The 22,540-nt window shown below is 38.1% G+C and overlaps 2 protein-coding genes across 2 annotated transcripts; one reads left to right on the forward strand and one right to left on the reverse strand.

The window, feature by feature from the left end:
* Positions 1 to 29: 29 nt before the first annotated feature.
* Positions 30 to 3,193, reverse strand: cox5bb (cytochrome c oxidase subunit 5Bb). The gene is made up of 4 exons (XM_084086816.1): positions 2,303 to 3,193; positions 1,699 to 1,769; positions 1,516 to 1,615; positions 30 to 679 (listed from the first exon to the last, which is right to left on the reverse strand). Exons 1-4 carry the CDS (start codon positions 2,400 to 2,402, stop codon positions 567 to 569), a joined length of 384 nt encoding a protein of 127 aa, XP_083942942.1. The 5' UTR covers positions 2,403 to 3,193; the 3' UTR covers positions 30 to 566.
* A 1,075-nt stretch (positions 3,194 to 4,268) lies between these two features.
* Positions 4,269 to 19,024, forward strand: gins4 (GINS complex subunit 4 (Sld5 homolog)). The gene is made up of 7 exons (XM_084087245.1): positions 4,269 to 4,631; positions 6,968 to 7,054; positions 9,453 to 9,566; positions 11,436 to 11,533; positions 11,710 to 11,798; positions 13,498 to 13,588; positions 18,497 to 19,024. Exons 1-7 carry the CDS (start codon positions 4,545 to 4,547, stop codon positions 18,591 to 18,593), a joined length of 663 nt encoding a protein of 220 aa, XP_083943371.1. The 5' UTR covers positions 4,269 to 4,544; the 3' UTR covers positions 18,594 to 19,024.
* Positions 19,025 to 22,540: the final 3,516 nt, after the last annotated feature.

A 22,540-nucleotide genomic window follows, 5' to 3' on the forward strand; every position in this document is an offset into this window, starting at 1 on the left:
CAATGAAAAGAGAAGACACATTACACATGTTGAAACACCACATTTATTTTATTTTAGATGTATAAACACGGAGAAAATTCATTTAAGTGTAAAAGTAGATGGAACGTAGTTTGAGTCCCACACAGTAGGGAATGTAATTTCTTTGTCTACACACTGAAAAGCAAAGACATCTGTAGACGTTATCACCCTTGCAGAAATGTGCAAACTTGCATTTTAGTCGCCGATTTTAAGTAACAGCTCATTCATGTAACAGAACAGGGAATGCATTGTATTTTTGAGGAAAATTTGGAAGTAGCTGAGCCACAGCGAACAATAGGGTACGTAAACGTTCTCATAATACAATGAAACATACATTCACAAATAGGAAAACAATGCAGAATTGTACCTTTCAGATTTGCAGAAAGACAGTTTTCTTTATGTTAAATCTGCTCATGTGAAGCAACCAATGAAAAAGAACTAGGTCCCTATAAAAAGTGCAATTCTATTCTTAAGAAGAGCGAAGGAGATTGTGCGCAAGTCACACATCTAGAGTGTTTGAGTCAGTATGGGAGTGTGTAGTGCATGTTTCAGTGGGGTAACTCGTGCGGGACGAGTTTGTAGTGAGCGCCACAGGAGGGGCAGCGCTGGGCTTCACCCTCATGCAACCAAAACCAAACCACTGCAGTGTTGTCTTCTTCACCTTCAAATGCAAAGGAAAAAATTAATCAATCAGATAGGCCTATTAAGGCTTATGCTAATAATATACACATAAACACTTTCCATCCACCTATTTTTATGCACATTTTGGGATACTGCATTTTGTAAAAAAGAAAACTGGATAAAAACACCAAGATGCACAAAAAAAAAAAAAAAAAAATGCATTGAAGTAAAAAAAAAGAAAAGAAAAGTGCATTAAAAAAAACTATGCACTCAATTAAGGCAGATATGTTTTTTTATTCGATAAGACGACATGCATAAACTACGATGGGAACACATTTACTGACTAAAGCCCTCAATGTGCATCAAAGAACTGACTTTGTCAGTCATCAAAGATGACTTTGCCTCAGCAGAGGCTGTGATTGGATAACTGGACTAACCAGCGGACCAATGGCATCACAGCATCTCAAATGTTGGTTCAAAGTCTGTCATCAGAATGATTTGGTTTAATTCCCTCCAGAAGCATTGCAGCAACTTCCATTTTTATATTTACTGATATTTTTGTGCCAATTTTCCAGGAAGTGACGATTTTTGTTCTCTTGTACAAAAAAAAGCCCTTTTATTCACAAATGTTTTATGGAATATTCCAATTTTGCACAAAAGTTAAATTCGCAACTTTGAATGGAAACATAATGAATGACGAGACTATCTAGCAATGATCTTTATTTGGAGGAGTCTTAAAGTCAGCACTGACATTGTTCATTAATGATACTTGAAGACTGTTTTAAGCAAGCATCTTAAATGTGTAATGTTTCAATACGGATTTGTGAGAGATGAACTTGACTAGAAAAATGAAATCAATATTATAATATCACTTACAAACACAGCCGACAATCCTCTTGTTGGTTATGGAGGGGACGATATGAGGGTCTTGTTTGGAGCCTGCGTACTCCTTCGGTTTTAAAATGTTATATGGATCCTGGTGGAGAAGAGCAGCATTGATTCTTCTGAACTCATACAGGCCTCTTTATTTTACCACTAAACACAACACAAGATACTTGCCATTCCTTCCTTGGAAGCTTTCAACACGATCTTCTCCAGACCGGTGGCCTGCTCATCATCTGTGGGAATGCCTGAACAACACAAGATCACACACTATTAATATTACAGACAGCGACTGCAAGGTGTATCGATGCTCCTCATACAGTTATTTATTTATTTTTCTGCAATTCATTTGGCTGCTTAAGGTACTATTAGAAGCCCATTTCAGCCACATAAAGACTAAATACATACCTACACACACACATACATACATACATACAGTAACATACATACATACACAAACAGCCATTATTATGTAACAAACTAACTTAATCTATTTCCTGCAAGGGCGACTGAGACTAAACAGGATGAAAGCGATTAACAGGATTAGACGTTAATAGGAATTAACTGACAACTCTGGATAGGAAATAACGAAGAAGTTGTTGCGACCATTTGAAACCAAAAAAGTTGTAGCTCGTGTGTGTGTAAAGAAAATGAATGTTTATTTGAGGGACAGTGACGCGCTACTACTCAAAGAGGCCGATTTACTGTCGATCTACGCTCTATTTTCCAGCGCAAACCGTCCAAACACGCACACAAATCAAAGCCATTGATGGACCAGTACCTCCAGAAGCCAGTCCCCTGATGACAGCTTGAGGTGGGACAGGCCGACGGCTGTAAACAGCAGCACGGGTCGCTGATCTCAAGAGGAGTCTGGCCGCCATTCTCACAGAAACAATGCGCAATGCGCATGCGTCGCTGCTTATGTGCGGTCACTGACTGAAACACTGCGCATGCGTCAGTTTTATTTATTTAAAGCCCAAAACTTTATTAGATATCCTGCCGCTGAGTCTTTTCAAGTTTCTAAAAGTGTATTTCTATTTTTACCAACCCTAACTTTTTGTAATTTTATTTTTATTCTAACCCTAACCATTGAGAATTGCATTAGACCCAATTTTCATCAGCATTAACAGCTACATTTGCTAATTACACTAATTAATTAATAACTTAATTAATAATCACTTTAATCATGAAAAATATGTACATTATTTAATGCACAATAGACCATTAGTTAAAAAAAAAAAACCTTTATAGGCTAGATAAAAATGTAAATAAAACAATATTCTCATTATCTTCTCAATGGACACAGTTCAAAGTCTTGGCTTGCATTAGAACTCTGTCTATAAAGGCCCTTTAACTGACACTTTAAAGTTATTAGTAAAAAAAAAGTTGCATTATCATAGTTTTCACAATAGAGTTCAGTCTAAGACTGATCCTAGATCAGACTACAGTTTCATTGTGCTGTGTTGACATGATCACAGTTACAGTATGCTTCTGAAAAGTGCTTTTATCTAGAGAAGCTGATGAGATCAGGAAATGCGTATGTAAAGCCTGACATTCCTAGTGTTTGCATTGGATTAGTTGAGATTATTTATGAAGTTTTTGGTCTTTAGCTTTAGCTGTTACAGCTGTCTTCACACTGTGGCATTGACCTGTGGCTGCGCGCTCACTGACTGAAACACTGCGCATGCGCCACAGCTGCGCGTTTGATTTAAAGGGCACGCAAATAAAAGCGCAATGCTGACATCTAGCGCTCTGGACGACTAGCGTGCTGGGAAAAAGGAAAACATATTTTATGTGATCAGAAATGCTCGAAATTTGTTCATTCAAAAAAAAATATATATTTGAAAAAAATATTTGTATTATTATTATTTAGAAAACAATAACATAAGCAACCGACGAAATGCGCTCAAAACTGACTGAAAGCTACAGTCATGTGGAGACAGTAGCCTATTAAACAATATATAAAATGTAAAAAATACACATAAATATAGGGGCCTGATTCACAGTGATCATATATACACATAGTATACAAATTATGCGCAGTGTACTCAAATAAAGTGTCCACATTACAGAATTGTGGAATATGATTATTGATTATTATTTTCCTAATAAAATACCAGTAGGCCTATAATATAACAGCATGGCACATGTGGCACTGGAGAAAAATGTCAGGATATGAACATCTCTATACCGTTACAAAGAAAATATACCGTCACAAAGTATTAATGTACTGTCTGATTTCACAAAATCTTAATTTTCTCAATCTCTTCTATTGAGAACTATAATTATATATTGTTAACTATAAAACATATAGAGCTAGAAAGAAAAAAAACATTTGACACAAAACGACAGGCTTTTTTATTTTATTAAACACTTATTTACAAAACACAATTTACAAAATCTCTCGTTGGGAGACTTATGTGCAGAACATAATTAAACACAGTTAAATAGAACAAATTTCGATAAAGAAAATAAATACAAATAAATATCAAATAAAATAAATTAAGCAAAGGCACTTCAGTCCATAAGGCATGTCAAAGTTGTTCACATACATATATTGTCCTCAGTCTTCATATATTCTTAAAATAAAGTTACATGGAAGCTTTACAAATTATAATGACAAATATTTTGAGACATCTTCACATAGAGTAAATGTTATCACTGGAGTCTTTCACAACACAAAACGACAGGCACTTGAGCAGCTTTATTTTTGGTGCGCAATGCGCAGACTTGCGCCACTTCAACCAGCTTGAGGACGCGGTGACATCATCGCCGCGTCATTTTGTCGGGTTTTGGCGCGAAATTCCCTATCAGAAGAAGGTTTCCGCAGTGATCGCACGTGAGGATGTAAACAGCTGAAAGTTTGGGATTTTATTTCGATGTTTTTTGCACTTAAGTTTGATTTTCCGGAGAGTTTAGTAGCCGGGCTGATTCTCTGACGACAGAACTAAACGTGCTCTGGCTGAAACTCCTGCACTTTAGATTGAGGCGTGTTGTTGGATTGTTACAGTGTTACAGTCACCATGTCAGACGCCAGTGATCTCAGTGGAGGAGAGGAGAGCCAGGAGGACGTGTTGACCCCAGCAGAGCTCATCACCAAACTGGAGGAGGTCAGACAGCTTTAAGCCTGCTCGAACAATAACACACACCGTGAAATGTGCTTTCATGCAAGCTCACACTGCAAAACAATGATGTTCTTACTCTGTATTTTGGTCTTGTTTTCCAGTACAAATATTTAAACTTTCTTAAATCAAGATACATTAACTTAAGAAGCAGAACGATTCAATTAAGTCTTGTATACCATTTAAAAAATGAATGCTTAAAATAAGATAAAAGTCTTGTTTTCCTTTTGAATCAACTTTTATTTTTCTAACCCCCCTTGCAGATTTTTTTTTATATATTTAAAGGTGCAGTAAGCGATTTCTGAGAAACGCTGTTGATATTTGAAATCACAAAAACAAACGCGCCCCTACCCAAAAGCATCACACCCCTATTGATAGCTCCGCCCCCAAATTCACGAACATGCTATGCAGAACAGGCACCTCCCCCTCAATTGTGGACACGCCCCTTCCTGCTGATTGGCTATAAGTATGTTTTGGTGCTCTGTCTGATCATTATCAACAGCGTTTCTCAGAAATTGCACCATTAATCATAAATGTAAATGTGTCTTGATTTAAGAATGTTTAGATATTGATATAAGTTTGTAATACAATAATAAAAATATAAAGATATTTACATGTAGTGGAAAAATAATAATAAGAAAAAATACTGAGACGTCTACTACACATCAAACACATTTACGAAATGACACAAAAAGAAATTAGTTAGGCTATTTAGTGACCAAATATTTTATGAGGTGCATCCTGGGATTATTTTGAACAATATTGAAGGAGTTCACATGTATGCTGGCCACTTGGTGGAGGAAAAACCTGTAGAATGTAATTGAAGAAATTCTAATGTTGACACATATTTGAGTAAACAATAATTTATAAGTAGAAGTTATTTTTTTTGTCTAAAAAAATTATTTTAATCATTCAGGAATTAAAAACACCAGAAGTTTTTTAATATCACGAGAAACATGGATTCATTTCGGTGTGCTTAAATTTAAAAATAAAACATATTGTTTAAAACGTGCTGCACATTATGGGAATAAGAAATTTGAAAAAATAAATGATGGCTATTTTAATTTATTATTGCAAAAATTGATAAACTAACTTTTCTGAATAGCCATGTTATAAATAACTAGAGGTTCTGGCTAAATGTTAATAGCTGCAGTCTATTTTAAAAATATGTAATTATTTACAATGAATTATTTAAATGAATGAATGATTCAATGACAAATACATTTTTAACAGTCACATGTCGCCATCTACTGGTGTAACAATGTAATTAATACAATTTTAATTTGAACCATCTCGTTACTTTCAAAAGGTGATTTGCTCTATTTTGATTGCTTCCGTAGACATCAGTGTTTATATCTGAACTTTAAGCTATTTTCCTAGCCTGGGAAAACCCAGACAAACTTCCGGCAAATTTAGATTTGCTCTGCAAATAGTCTGGCAAAGAGCCCATTCAAGCCCATTTCTAATCCGTCAAAATCGAGGCACCAATCAGAAACGTTGAAGCGGGCTTTACACGATGACGATCACTCTGATTGGTTTTAGGTCTATCCAATTGTGCCCAGAGGCATTTGAGCGACGTCCGTTGGTGACGCCCCTTTGGAAATGAGTAATGAAGCTTTGCCAGACCATAACTCAGTTACTACTGAGAATGGTCTGGTTTTAACCAGGCTACTATTTTCCCAGTTCTTCTCTGATAATATGAATATTTGTAACAGAAATAATGATACTGTGTGGGTAAAAAGGCTTTTTTGTGAAGCGGTTTCATACAGTTAAACTGCTAAATATTTTACACACCCCTTGCAGAATCTGTGAAAATGTGAATCATTTTAACTAAATTAGAGGGATCATACAAAATGCATGTTAATTTTTATTTTATTTAATACTGTCCTGAATTAGATATTTTACATAAAAGATATAGTCCACAAGACCAAAAAAAATAGCTGAATTTATAAAACTATATATAAAAAAAAAAAATGAAACGCAACTATTAAAAAGGTATAAACATTCACTGATGCTCCAGAAGAAAACACGATGCATTAAGAGTCGGGGGTGAAAACTTTTGAACAGGATGAAGATGTCCAAATTTTTCTTATTTTGTTTAAATATTTTTAATAATATTATTTTCATTTAATACTGCCCTTCGGAAGCAACAGAAGATACATGTTTCCCGGAAGACAAATTAAGTACAATTTACCAACCCAAATCATTTAGGAATGAGTTCACATAGGTGTTTGAATCGAGATCGCAATCTTTTAACGATTAATCTTGCATGCGATCTGGAATAGTGTTTTCTAATATGTGTCAATCATTCTCCTGTGTTTCAGGCTTGGCTTAATGAGAAGTTTTCTCCAGAACTGTTGGAAAACAAGTCCGAGTTGGTGGAGTGTGTGATGGAGCAGCTCTCACACATGGTATTGATCTGTGTTCAGTGTTTGGTGAAACATTCTATGTTATATTTAGGTAGTTGACAAATAACATTGACTTATTTTCTATTTGATTTTTTTTTACATTACATTTTTAACATTAAGCTTTTAGATTAAAGGGGAAGCAATATGTGTGAGAGTGAGCCAATCAGCAGTAAGGGGGCGTGTTCATTCATAATGGGGGAGGAGAGTGAGCCAATCAGCAGTAGGGGGCGTGTTCACTCATGATGAGGGAGGAGAGTGAGCCAATCAGCAGTAGGGGGCGTTCACTCATGATGGGGGAGGAGAGTGAGCCAATCAGCAGTAGGGGGCGTTCACTCATGATGGGGGAGGAGAGTGGGCCAATCAGCAGTAGGGGGTGTGTTCACTCATGATGAGGGAGGAGAGTGAGCCAATCAGCAGTAGGGGGCGTTCACTCATGATGGGGGAGGAGAGTGAGCCAATCAGCAGTAGGGGGCGTTCACTCATGATGGGGGAGGAGAGTGGGCCAATCAGCAGTAGGGGGCGTGTTCACTCATGATGAGGGAGGAGAGTGAGCCAATCAGCAGTAGGGGGCGTGTTCACTCATGATGGGGGAGGAGAGTGAGCCAATCAGCAGTAGGGGGCGTGTTCACTCATGATGGGGGAGGAGAGTGAGCCAATCAACAGTAGGGGGCGTGTTCACTCATGATGGGGGAGGAGAGTGAGCCAGTCAGCAGTAGGGGGCGTGTTCACTCATGATGGGGGAGGAGAGTGAGCCAATCAGCAGTAGGGGGCGTGTTCACTCATGATGGGGGAGGAGAGTGAGCCAATCAGCAGTAGGGGGCGCGTTCACTCATGATGGGGGAGGAGAGTGGGCCAATCAGCAGAAGGGGGCGTGTTCACTCATGATGGGGGAGGAGAGTGAGCCAATCAGCAGTAGGGGGCGTGTTCACTCATGATGGGGGAGGAGAGTGAGCCAATCAGCAGTAGGGGGCGTGTTCACTCATGATAGGGGAGGAGAGTGAGCCAATCAGCAGTAGGGGGCGTGTTCACTCATGATGGGGGAGGAGAGTGAGCCAATCAGCAGTAGGGGGCGTGTTCACTCATGATGGGGGAGGAGAGTGAGCCAATCAGCAGTAGGGGGCGTGTTCACTCATAATGGGGGAGGAGAGTGAGCCAATCAGCAGTAGGGGGCGTGTTCACTCATGATGAGGGAGGAGAGTGAGCCAATCAGCAGTAGGGGGCGTTCACTCATGATGGGGGAGGAGAGTGAGCCAATCAGCAGTAGGGGGCGTGTTCACTCATGATGAGGGAGGAGAGTGAGCCAATCAGCAGTAGGGGGCGTGTTCACTCATGATGGGGGAGGAGAGTGAGCCAATCAGCAGTAGGGGGCGTGTTCACTCATGATGGGGGAGGAGAGTGAGCCAATCAGCAGTAGGGGGCGTGTTCACTCATGATGAGGGAGGAGAGTGAGCCAATCAGCAGTAGGGGGCGTGTTCACTCATGATGGGGGAGGAGAGTGAGCCAATCAGCAGTAGGGGGCGTTCACTCATGATGAGGGAGGAGAGTGAGCCAATCAGCAGTAGGGGGCGTGTTCACTCATGATGGGGGAGGAGAGTGAGCCAATCAGCAGTAGGGGGCGTGTTCACTCATAATCGGGGAGGAGAGTGAGCCAATCAGCAGTAGGGGGCGTGTTCACTCATGATGGGGGAGGAGAGTGGGCCAATCAGCAGAAGGGGGCGTGTTCACTCATGATGGGGGAGGAGAGTGAGCCAATCAGCAGTAGGGGGCGTGTTCACTCATGATGGGGGAGGAGAGTGAGCCAATCAGCAGTAGGGGGCGTGTTCACTCATGATAGGGGAGGAGAGTGAGCCAATCAGCAGTAGGGGGCGTGTTCACTCATGATGGGGGAGGAGAGTGAGCCAATCAGCAGTAGGGGGCGTGTTCACTCATGATGGGGGAGGAGAGTGGGCCAATCAGCAGTGTTCACTCATGATGGGGGAGGAGAGTGGGCCAATCAGCAGAAAGGGGCGTGTTCACTCATGATGGGGGAGGAGAGTGACCAAGAGGGAGATCTGAAGAAAGACTAGAAAGAGAGATGGCTGAGAGACATTACAAAAGAGAAAAGTTCAGAGGAATAACACTGAAAAAAGAAGAGTTATGATCAGGCAAGAGCTTTAGGACCCGTGTTAATATTAGAAAAGCTTTCCAGTGCTGGAGAGACTGAAGCTCTTGCACTTGAAGCTCTTTCACTCTTGCATTGTTTGTTTGTGCATTTTGGGGGCAGAGTAATGAAAGAAGGGGCGTGTTTGTTTGAGTTGATTTCACATATCAACAGTGCTTCTCAGAAATCACTTACTGCACCTTTAAAATAGTTTTAGATGAAGTATAGCATGAAATGTAGCCTTTATATTTGTGTATGCAGGAGGAAAATCTCCAGAGGGTGAGGAAAGGTGATGTGAAAGCCAGTGTCCATCGCATGGAGATCGATCGCATCCGCTTCGTACTGAGCAGCTTTCTGCGCTCAAGGCTCCAGAAGGTAATGGAAATTACTTCAGAGTCAGTCGTTTAGCTGTTGCATTTATTCTAAATGACTTACAGTAAACCTATTATACATATATCTTAGGAGTAACCTGAGAACACGTGTCTTGCTCAAGCACACAGAAGTGATGGTTAAAGAGCTGAAGGCTTTGAGCCTAGAAGAACCTTTCAGTTACCAGCCCAGAAACAAAGACTTTTGATAGAAACAGACGGTGCAATCGTCTCACTATGAATGAGAGAAAGTACAACGTGCAATATCGTGAAATAAGTCCCACCTTCTATGTAAAAGAGAACCAATCGCTGATAGATAGTCATCGCGTCACTGTAGCTGCGGTTAGACGCTCTTGTTGCTTTAGAAACAGTCAGTGTTGAGAACGATGCTACGTCTCAATTCGCTCTTATAATACACCCTTAATGTATATGTTACAGTATGTATATTACAGTATTTATTAATATTTTTTTATGTTAGTTAATAAAAATACAGCTGTTCATTGTTTGTTCATGTTAGTTCACAGTGCATTAACTAATGTTAACAAATACAACCTTTCATTTTAATAACGTATTAAATGGTGAAATTAATATTAACTAAGATTAATAAATGCTGTAGAAGTATTGTTCATTATTAGTTAATGTTAACTAAGGTAGTAAACTAATGCTAATTAATGAACCTTATTGTAAATTGTTACCAAAGACACCTTTCAACAATTCTTAAAAAAATCGAAATTTGAACATTGATTGTACTTTTTGAACTATTAAAATAAATAATATAACAGATAATACTTCAATGAGTATTTTAATAATTCCTGCAGGTCTACCACTTATAATGCGGGATATTCCTCCACAAACATTGATTCACTTTAGCATGTAGATTGTATGAGTAGCCTAAATGAATCCACACAGATTATAAAATCAAATCAATAATTTTAAAACTTTCTCCAAGACGCAATTTCACAAACCGCGTGAGTGTTCAGCGGCGCCGCGTCTTCTCTCTCTCCGTCTCTCAAAATGGGTTGGACAAGGCAAGCGTCGAAACTACACTCTCGCGTTCAGGAGTCGGGACATGACGGAATTGTTACTTGCACAATCAGGCCAGCATTGCATCGTAACTAAAGTTTATCATTTTCACTTCTTTTTAAGTCTTATCAATGCTGACTTGCATTGGAGTTTCAAAGATGGCCGCCGAGTTAAATGACTTACCTTGAAGGGACTTTGCAATGGATGTATTTCTTCTCCAGAAGGATCTTTAGCATCCTCTGTACATTAACCAAACTGCTTCATGTGGACATGAATTTGCACAGTTTATAGGGCCTTTTTAAGTCGGTTTTATGTTTTTTTCCCCCCATATTCTGTTTGATTTTTTACATTTTTCTTTTTTTTTTCTGCACTCCGTTTTAATGGTTAAATAAGATAAAATAAAATAAAAATTGTAATCTATTAAATTAATAAAACTTAAATTTATTAACTTCTTTTACAATAACAGGGAACTTTGAAATGTTTTATTTTTCAGAAATTCTGTGTTTTAAAATTTCCTAGACATAAACGTTGGTAATCAAATGAAGGCATAAAACATTAACAGTTTAATTCATCTTTTAAAATGTAATCAAATGAAAACAAATCCTTTTCTGTTTTATCAAAGTTCTTCACAACAGAGGTTTACTTTTAAAATTAAAACATGGAAAAATTATAATAATTCGTAAAAGTTTCTGTGTGTGTATGATATGACCATAGTGTTTCTCAAAGACTTGGTGAAACTCTCAAACTTGATCCACTCATCCAAAATTTGCCAAAATCTGTGACATTCCACAATATGCAGTAAATGTATTGTTTTTATGACCGGATTCTGCTATGATTGTTGTCTCGTCTGCAGATAGAGAAGTTTTTCCCTCATGTTTTGGAGAAAGAAAAGTCGCGTGCGGATGGAGATCCTTCGTTTCTCTCTCCTGAGGAGTTTGCCTTCGCTAAAGAGTGAGTTCGTTCTGAATCTATCTTCATATCACCCTGTGGTTTAGCTCAAACAGAAGCTGTCGATGGAGTTTCTTGAAGACAGATTATAATGGCTGTTTTGGGCAGCATGTTGTGTGTGATTTTTGTCACTGTCTGTTTGTCCTATAATTCACAGAAGTTGTGTGTTGTTTGTTTAGGTATCTGGCCAACACCGAGGTTTATCTGCAAGCCGTGGCTCTGAAACACATGCCTCCAAACCTGCAGAGCATTGACATGCTGAAGGCCGGTGAGAACCCGCTCACGGTTTTAAATGGGTCGTTTACACCCGGACACTTCGTGCGTGTTCTGGGAAACTTTTTATTTTATTTAAAAACACTGGTGGGGAAAGAGTTACTGTTTTAAAATGTAAATTTAATACTGTATTTTGCAGTTGTATTATGAGTTTTACTAGCCAGAAAATACTGGACAATTATGGTAGAAATCATAATTTTTTTAAATAATTTCACTTGATATTGTAATTGCCATTCATTTGGAGTAGGGCTGCACAATTAATCGAATTTGAAAATCGCGATTAAAATTACGGATGCCACAATTATGTAATCGTTTAAAGGCGCAATTACAAAAAACAAGTTCACTTACAATATTCTATGTGCTTTTTTCTTTCTACAGCTTATCTTAAGTTTTTTTTTTTACTTTGGTTTCTTTAAATAAATAAATATATTTGACATTTGAAGCTTAATGTGATAGAAAAGCGAAAAAGTGTCAGGAAGAGTGTTTTCAGCTTGTATTTTGATATAACAAAATGGCATGCAGTCACTTCAAACAATGGCATAAAGCTATTCAAAACACCATTCAATGTAAATTATGATGATCGTAGTTAATAGTTGCAATTACAATTTCAAGGGAATAATCGACAATTATGATTTTTGTCATAATCGAGCAGCGCTAATTTGGAGTAAATTATTTGAATTATGTTTTACTGTAAAAATCAAGTTTCCTCGACCAAGTCAGTTATGTACATGTAAATGTAAATTTTATAACTCCTGGATGATGATGATGATCTAAATTGAGTCAATTTAACAGCCCAGAGTATGTTGAAGGTGTGCACATATTTACGCAGTTAACTTAAAAAAAAACAAAAAACATTTATATAAAAAAAATTATCAGAAAAACATAAGCAATGCTGTTCAGAAGTTTGGGGTCCGTAAGATTTTTTTATCCGTAATTAATACTTCAAATTGAAGTTGAATACTTCAAATCAAATTGAATTGATTAAAAGTGAAAGTGCATACTTTTAAGTTGTTAAAACATTTTTTTTTTTTTTTATAAATGCTGTTCTTTTGAGCTTTCTATTCATCAAATAGTCCTGGAAAAAATCACAACATATGAAGCAGCTCAACTGTTTTCAACACTGATAATAATCAGGAATATATTCTTGAGCAGCAAATCAGCATATATGTGATTTTTAAATCGTAATATTTCACAGTTTTAGTGTTTTTACTGTATTTTGATCAAATAAATGCAGCCTTGGTGAGCAGAAAAGACGTCTTTTTAAAATATATGTTAAAAGTTTACCGACTGCAAACTTTTAAAGGAACACACCGACTTTTTGGGACTTGAGTTTATTCACCGTATCCCCCAGAGTTAGATAAGTCCATACATACCCTTCTCATCTCTGTGCGTGCTGTAACTCTGACGTACCCACCGCTAGCCTAGCTTAGCACAAAGACTGGAGGTAAACGGCTCCAGCTAGCATACTGCGCCCAATAAGTGACAAAATAACGCCAACATTTTCCTATTTACATGTTGTGTACAGTGTACATTACTCAAGCGAGACCTAAATGTATTGCTGTAATCCCCACTGTTGGAGTTGCGTAATAGCGGAAGCTGTAATGGTAATCTGTGTGACGTATTGGAGTAATATCCAGATGTTTGTCGGTGCCAGTGATTGATTCATTGGTGCTTCTGTTTGTCTGTGTGTGAAGTTCCTGAGCCGTGTCTCGACTCCTTCGTGTTCCTGAGAGTGAAAGAGAGGCAGGAGAATATCCTGGTGGAGCCGGAGACAGATGAGCAGAGGTATTAACAGCATAATTTATATTACACTCTTTTACTGCAAAGGCTGTTCCAAAAAAGACAACACAATATGCTTTTAAGATGCTTCATTTTGGCCAAATTTAAAAGCAGCCCCAGTGATTCTCTCAGAAGGATCAGTGAATAAGCATTAAAGACGACCTGTTATGCTATTTTCCATGTTCATCTTTCTTTAGTGTGTAATGTTGCTGTTTGAGCATGAAAAAAGGGAGTTATTCTCTATACTGCCCTGACTTTAAAGGTTTTTAGTTGTCCCGCCAAATTAATTATAGGTAGGACACTGGAAATCTGGCAAATAGATGTTTTAGCAATGAGAATTATATACATAAAAAAATCTTGAGCTCAAACTTGACTTTTGACCACTATTTTAAAGTTACTGTACTCTGCCTTTGTATTGTCAGCAAAAAGTGAGAAGTCATGCCAAGGCAAAAGGCAATATCAATATTTGGTAACTTCCACATTATCAATATTTGGTTGCTGATCACCATTAACAAAATCATTATAGTAACACCTGCATAAAATCTAGTGATCATAGCAATTATTTTGTATGATTTACAATTATTTATAGCCATGTACTTATTGCTATCCTGTGCTTTGGTTGCATTCTGATGGCATTATTAAAATACCTCCATAGATATATTAGTCCAGTGTTGGCTCGACCGTAGTTAGGGCAGGGCTGAAGGCGCTGGTGAAGTTTTGGCACTCTAGATGCATGAGTGTTTCAACCAGGTCCGGTACCCGAACTGGGTGAGGCGGGGCTTAAAGGTAGGGTATGGGATTTGCAAAACGGCCGGCAGATTTTGAAAATACACAACTCAAATGGTCCTACCTTCTTTCCTCCAACGCTGGCCCTGACTCCACCCATTACTCTCTCTCTGTCTCTCGCGGTCACGCACACGAGGGGGATGAGGGGAGGGGGGTATGGTACGACCGTTTGATTGACGAACTTACTGTCCAGTGATTCTAGGTGGTCTTGGAAATGATTGGCTGGAGTTTCGAGTCCTGCCCGTTCCACAGATGATTAAATTGCTTAAAGGAGACATATCATGCTTTTAAATTGTTCCTTTTTACATATAAATCATACATTTGTAGTCTATATAAAGCGGAACTGCAATGCTTGGGTCTGAATTCCTCATTATTATAGCTCCACAGGCCCCTTTTCTACCCCTTTTCTGATGTGCGTCTGAGAGCAACTCGTTTTGGTGCGGTCTCTTTAAATACAATTGAGACACTTCATACCCCGCCCACACTCGGTTCAACTCCACCCCGTTCGGCCATTTTTGTAGTTTGATAGCAGAGATATGATTATCTAGCGGCACAGAAACTTTTTATCCACACGTTATTAACAAAATGTCAACAACGGAAGACTTGTCCAGCCAGCCTTACATGTTCGAGTCGGAGCAGGAGCGAGATGAAAATGAAGACGACGAACCTGTAGAACAACGTCTTCATATGGATGTATCGCAATGGTGTGTACTGTATTTACACATGAAACTTTGGTCTTCCGACCTTTTACCACCATGTCGATTTATTTTGATTAATATGTGCGAGGGAGAGAGAGCAAGACAGCGTCTAGTTTGGAGACGGTGAAGTCTTGTTTACACTTTCGCCTGGCTCTGAAGAGAGAGAGTGAGCGCGCGCGCGACCGGGTCTCTCTCTCTGCTCGTTCTTTCAGTTAAACATGCGGCCTGTCACAAGCGCGGCAGTTAATCTACATTAAACGGTGTAATGAAGCGTGTGGGTTACTACATCCAACAACCGAACATTTTAACTTACCCTCTCGTAACTTCTGCATCCTTTAGCTTGGACTACAAAATTGCAGCGAGAAATAAAAATGGCGGATTGCTCGAAGTGTTGGGCCGGAAGTCAATGTCCTTATTTGGCAGTTCCGCTGCAAATACTGTGACGTAATAGTTAAAAAAAACGTCATAGATAACAGAAAAATCGGAACAGGTTGAAAAATATGACCAAAACAGAATATAAAGATATCAACGAAGCACCTGAAGAGAATAATTTCATATTTTCTGTACTTCTAAACACTCCAAATATACAACAAAATGCATTTAAGGGCTAAAAAAGTGCATTTGGCATGATATGTCCCCTTTAATTTTCATTTCAGTGCTTCTAACTCAGTGGCTGTAAGTGGGTTAGCAATAGGATTTCAAGTGATTTTGAAAAAATGGACAAAAAAAGAGAATCACATACCCCACCTTTAATTAGTTCTTTGTTGTATTCATCTGCTACGGCTTGTGTTACATTTGTCTGTCAACTCTGCATATTCCTTCACGATCGATATCGCACGTTTGTCGATGGAGCAGTTTCAGACCATACTAAATGTTCTGACCGTGTTTGTGCAGGACAAAGCTCTGAGGACATCAGAAGTTAGAGGGACTGAAGGCAGCTGTACAAAGTACACAGGCTACACCGTAATTTTAATGGACAGTAAAACAAAGGCAGATAACCGTACAATCTGATAGGTAGCATTAATTATTTTATATTTTTTTATTATTAATAAAAGCATCTCAAGCACAGTACAAGTATCAGATTGTTACATAATTAAATGGAGGGAAAAAAGCACAAATTAAACAAGCATAATAAATACTCGCATACGAATGAACATATAATCACAGTAACATATGCATATACATATAAACAACTAAATAGACCAGAGAAAAAAAAAAAAAGGAAAGCTCTTTTCTCCAGAGCTTGTCTCCTTAAAATAATCTATAAAAGGGCTCCAAGATTTCAAGAAAAGTTCGGGTTTCATTCTAACTCCAAATTTAATCTTTTCCAGTTTGAGGGCAAAAAGTAGGTCAAAAACCCACTGACGGTTGGTTGGAGGAGATGGCAGCTTCCAATTAATTAGTATAAGTCGTCTAGCCAACAGTGTGGAAAGTGCAATATTATCCCTCTCTAAAGCTGGAAGTTTAACATTTTCCGGAAGGACTGATAGGTAGCATTATTTGATAAAACACCAGCACAGTAAATTCATATTGACGCGCGGCTAAACAAAGGCAGAGTACCGTAACTCAATTTGAGCGTTCCAAAACAAAGCCAAAGAGCGGTAACTGGTGTTACGGTGTTCTGCCTTGGTTTCTCATGGGCTTTTGGAAGTTACTGTTAAGACAACTCATTATTTTCTCGAAAAAACAACGGAATTGATTCAAGATACTCATCCACATGATAAAGGAGGTCTTGAATGTGCCAAAAATATAAAAAACGAAGTTACGGTCTTTTGCCTTTGCACGGCAGTATATCAGTGTCAGTGTTTCTGAACTCCCTGAAACGCCTCCATTGTAGTCTTGAGTTTCTTCCAGGAACGAACACGTCACGATATTCCTCATTTAAATAATTCATACGCAGAATAAAGGGGCGGGGCCTGGTTGAGTGAGTTAGTAGTGTGTTAAACTGGTGGTTATGGTAAGGGGCGGTACATTTCCCTAACACACTCGAGGCGCTCGACCAATTACAACACTGCTCCAGCCGACCAATCAGAGCACAGTGTGCTTTTCAGAAGGAGGGGCTTCATAGAGACAGGAACTAAACACAGCTGCAACAATGGAGAATATGAGGAAAATATTCAAGCATGAAAACCTGTTCTAGTAGAGCCTAAAAACAATCAAAGACTTTGTAAAAGGGCATAAAAGGTCCTCTTTAAATCCCCGTGATTGCTCCTGCAGTGCACATACTGACTTCTGCAGCAATGTAAGCTGTTTATATTTGTAGGAAGATTACAGATCAAACCTCAAAGATAAAAAAACTCAAATTAAATACTCATTCTGTATTTATGCAAGTCTTGCATGAGTTTGGTATATTTTATGTGGTTGCTAACTGTGATCTTGCCAAATTTCTGTTTGCAACAAGGGTGTAACCCTAATGTCATCAGACTGAAAACTTTTTTTTTTTCATAAATCATTACTATTGGTCACGCTTTACGCCTGTCTGTGGGTTTTGCAAATATTTAACCAACAAAACATTACAAAGAGCTTGTGACTAAACCTCGTATCTCCATTGGCTCCTCAAACTGTCAGTCAAACCTCATAACCCCGCCCACCTCTGTCTGAATGATAGAAAGTTCTGCACCTATTTTGAAGACTATCTCTGCTTGTTTGCAGTGCAAGGGTAGATAAAGAACTCTTTGTTTGAATGAGTACAGTGTTTTCTCTACTCAAGACACAACATGTCTATAAAGGCTAATGTTTGATGTATTTGAGGAACGGAGAAGTCTTGATTTGTCATCGAGTCAAAGCCAATACTGTCTTAAATAGCCTGTGTGAAGCACTTCGTCCTTTTAACTTGAGATTTTGGCCAAATGACAAAGGTAAAATTGGGGCGAAGATAAAATTTTAGGAATCCATCCATTGAAAAACACATATTCATTGATCACTAATCTGATAATCCAATAATGTGGTTATAGGCTGGTTAAATTGCGGTCTCATAAGCGAAATTTTGATGAAATTTTTTGGGGCAAAAAAGGTCTATTATCTATCGTCAATATTGTCATAGCGTAGCAGTGTATGAAGCTCAGCTCAGACAGAAATCACACAGAAACCAGCAGTTTTATTTGCACGACCAACTTGAACTCGTTGCAAAACCTGCATTGGGAAGTCTTTCGCTCTCAAGCGAAACTCCCAATTTCGATTGAAATGACTGGATTTTGTGCAACGATAAAACGTTTTTGGAACAGAGCTATTGTCTCGTAACTAAACACAGAACTGAATGATAATGAATAAAATAGCTTTGAAATCCTTTTAGTTCATGATAAAAATGATGTTTTCTTATCAACATTGCATAGTCTCCTATAGGGGGCAGCATTTCTTTCGTTTTAATGAGCTGGTTGAGTTCATAAAGCAATATAAGTGAACAGTATTTCTTTGCTATTGTCTTTTTCAGGGAGTACGTTGTGGACTTGGATGAAGGTTCGCAGCACCTGATGCGTTACCGTATTATAGCGCCTCTAGTGGCCAGCGGTGCAGTGCAACTTATTTAAACCCGGAGAGCCTCAAGAACAGAAGGAAGATCATCGGTGAACCTAAAAGCATTTATAGTTTAAAATGGCTTATTCACATCATGAAACAGATGTAAAAGCAATATGGATTATTAGTATCTATAAAACAAACATTCTTCAATGTATTCTGACAAATGCATTTTGTTCAAAACACAGTACTGTATATATACTCTTGGCCAAAGACACTCTGAATGAACTTGGGTTATTGCAAACTATCTGCAATATTTCATCACATATTGACAGCTCAGTTATTGCAGTCGGATTATAAACTAGTGAACCTGACGCTTTTGAAACCGGAAACTGGGTTTCTCTGTAAATGGGAAGTTGTTGGTTTGGATGTGGTCATTTAAATGCTCACTGGGGTTTTGCTGGAGCACTAGAATAAAGTTGTATTATTTATGTTTCTATACTGATCATGTTTTAGTTTTTTTGTGTGTTGTCTGCTGCATGTTGTTTTGGTATCAGCTAGAGTGATGAGACTTACGACATATGTTAAACTCTTCAAGCTTGTAAACAATATTTATGGCATATTTTAATGTAAATTACCATAGAATAATCTTTTTTTATCGGTCCTCAGTTTGTGTAAAATCACATTTACAGTGACATACTTTGAGTAAAACTTTAAATTAATGCTCTCAATGAGTTTAAGCTCTGGACTCAGAGGAGAAAATGATTCTTCAAGCTCCTCACAGCCATTCTTTCTCAATCTGAGCCGGATGAATCTTGACATTGTCATCCTGGAAAATGGCCATGATGAGTCTTCATACATGCTTGTTTAAGAAATGAAAAGCTACATTAATTAGCTGTTGCCACACATATAACATGCTAGAAACATAATAATCACTGCACTAATGATCCAATCATAAACTCTTACGCATTTGCATATTTAAATCCAAACAGTGACTTTTTTTTTTTGTCCGGCCAGTGTGTATTTAACTTTGAATACTGCATTGTAATGTGTATTTCTCTGACCATTTGTAGGCTTCTTCCATTCTAAATGCCTTACTAACATGCATGCACTTTAAAAGTTTAATTTCAAGATGCAATAATTCTAATATTTTATCTTGTTAAACTGCTAAATCATATTTAATACATGAGTTTCTGAGTTCTCTAAATGATCAACATGATCAAAACTTTGTTGAAAACCAAAAACACAATCTACTACATGCCTTCTGTCGTCTGATTGATAGTTTAGACTTTTTAGCAAGTAAAAATTAATTTAGTATAATTGTAAAAATGTCCACCTTCAGGTCATTGTACACGTGTATTTTCCTGTGAAATCTTGACTGATTATACTGATCTTTGCTAGAAGAATAAAACTAAGCATTTACATGTCATCTTACTAAGATATTGTGAAATATGAAGAGTGACGACTGACTTATTTCATGTTAATGGTCTGTTGTAAAGATCTCATAGATTTACATTACAAGCTTCAGAAATTTATCTTTCTTTTTGGCTATAAATATCATATTTGAGCCCCTGAGAAGCTCTCTGCACGTCCCTGCTCTCACTATATCATAGGTTGAGTTCACGAGTTCTGATGAAACCAGTGATGCCCTGAGTTCACCTTGTGGTGCGACTCTGATAGATAATTGCCTAATCTCCCTCTTATTCCACCTTGAGCAATACACCAGTTTCTCCATATCCCGTCAGACTCTCTTCAGCGTGACTCGTGTGGTGTACGTGATTGTTCCTCCCCGAGTGTGAATTGTACACCTGTGGTTATGTGTAGTGGCTTCACATGTTGAAACCTCCACCTACAAGCCTGAACAAATATTTAAAATATTTGTATTGTTCCAATATTATGAAATGTGTGATTTACAGAAGTCTCGTACACAGATAAGAGTCTCATCTAGTGCCATGATTCACATCATGGAAATGTTGCCAAGAATCTCCTAAAGCAGGTGTAAACTTGACAGTTCAGTCAAGCATTGTAACACAGTGTAACTGGTTGTTACTGGTAATTTAGTGTATGTTACTAATTCAAGTGACTTGAACACGCGCACAATGTGATCGCACTTTGAAGTCACCATGAAATCAAACTGGACAATTCATGTTTTTTATGGAAAATTGCAGTATTTATTATAAATGATTTCTCTCTGCACATACTTTCCCAATCTTTTTAAATTAATGTGCCCCGTAATCTTAAATTCAGAATAACTTCCCCTTCCTCTTGCAGCATCTCTTCTCTTTTCTGATGACGAGGGCAGGGCAATAACCTGTTACTCACATGAGATCAGCCAATAGCAAACCACAACCATCCAATCAATTCCCCACAGACAAAATCAAGCCTTCCGTTTCATGCCGACTTTGTCACAATGTGGACAGAATTAGTTTTATCATGCAGAAAGAAAGAAATTAATATCATTGTTACTTTGTCACTAAAAAATAAAAGTTCTGTCATCATTTGTTTATCCGTGTGTTGTTCAAAACCTGTATGACTTTTTTCTGTGGAATATAAAGAAGATATTTTGAATTCCAAAAAATATATAGCTGCGAGCAGCAATTATCGGGGTTCAACCGCTTTAAGGCCTTAAAGCACATGCGAAAAAAGGTATTATGTTTTATTTAGCAAGCATGTACCTTAGATCATAGATGGAAAAGACCATTTACAGCCAATACAGGCAATTTACTAAGAAAATATAGTAGTTTTAAAGCTTTTTAACAGTTATCGAGGTAGGACTAGTACGTGAAAGTAGTTTTTATAAATAATCTCCAATATTTAACGAATGGTTCACTTGACAGCGGTGGTCCTAGAGGCAAAGTTGCTCAGAATGAGGAGTTCTACCAATGCGGTATGAATGTCGTGGGCACGTGTGTAAAATCACGTGAAATACAATCGTTTACACTTGTGAAAAACACAAATGCGCCCCCCGGTGGCCGTGAGTTAAACAGGCCCAGCGAATTCCGTCCCGACCGGCCTCCGTTAACCTCAGCTGCTCGAACTTCCATGTTTTTCGAGATACGCGAATGTCCTCGTAGAAAATCGGGGCACCTTGGACAAAGACATCGCATGCCAGTTTTCAAGTCAATCGGACTGACTGTTGCATAGCTATAGCCGTTTTCATGTTTGTTTGTTTTTTCATTTTATAGCGCCACCAAGTGACTTGTCAATCGAAATTTCTTTTTTTTAAAATAATTATGGACAATTAGACTCCAAAGAATCTTTCTGAACTGGTTTGGTTTGGTTCTGATTGGGCAAAAAACCTAGGATTAGTTTGCAAAAATCCAAAATACATTGTAGACGGTGTGAGTACTACCATCCCTCAAAGTTTCAAGTCTCTACGACTTATGTTTGGTCTGCCTGATCACTTTTAGGGGAAAAATTTGGATTTTTTTTAACAATTACAATAGGGTTTCAGCAGTACGCACTTGAACACCTAATACATTTTAACTGTTTTTGTCTATAGTCCTATCTGACAGACAGAAAATACTATATCACCATGCACAATTATAAATCTCCCACTGTCATTCTCAAACAAGGTGTTCCACAGGGATCAGTTCTCGGCCCATTACTATTTATTATCTACATTTTGCCTGACAAATTATTCGCCGCCATGGTTTTCAATACCACTGTTATGCCGACGATATCCAGATATATACTGCTTGCCGCCCAGACTCTATTCACCAGACTAAATCACTATCATCATGTATTAATGAATTAAAGACCTGGCTCAACTGCAATTTTCACAGTTTTAATCTGACTAAAACAGAAATCTTAATTACTGGTCCACCATCTAATGCGATATGCAACTGCAATCGCTCATTTTCATTTTCTTGGACTGGGCAAATGTCTATTGTCCATTTATGTGTGAACTGATTATTTGTTCTTTACTGTTATTGTGAAGCATCCTTGAACTTGGGAAAGGCGCTATATAAATTAAACTTATTATTAATGGGGTACAAAACAACACTGGACCTAATTGAAA

The sequence above is a fragment of the Abramis brama genome (genome assembly GCF_963993115.1).
Source record: "Abramis brama genome assembly, chromosome: 16".
Taxonomy (NCBI): domain Eukaryota; kingdom Metazoa; phylum Chordata; class Actinopteri; order Cypriniformes; family Leuciscidae; genus Abramis; species Abramis brama.

Coding starts and splice junctions, on each gene's coding strand:
- gins4 (XM_084087245.1), top strand. CDS start 4,545: ATGTCAGACGCCAGTGATCTCAGTGGAGGAGAGGAGAGCCAGGAGGAC. Junction 4,632..6,967: donor TCATCACCAAACTGGAGGAG/GTCAGACAGCTT, acceptor CCTGTGTTTCAG/GCTTGGCTTAATGAGAAGTT. Junction 9,567..11,435: donor TGCGCTCAAGGCTCCAGAAG/GTAATGGAAATT, acceptor TCTCGTCTGCAG/ATAGAGAAGTTTTTCCCTCA.
- cox5bb (XM_084086816.1), bottom strand. CDS start 2,402: ATGGCGGCCAGACTCCTCTTGAGATCAGCGACCCGTGCTGCTGTTTAC. Junction 1,616..1,698: donor AAGCTTCCAAGGAAGGAATG/GCAAGTATCTTG, acceptor CTTCTCCACCAG/GATCCATATAACATTTTAAA. Junction 680..1,515: donor GAGGATTGTCGGCTGTGTTT/GTAAGTGATATT, acceptor TTGCATTTGAAG/GTGAAGAAGACAACACTGCA.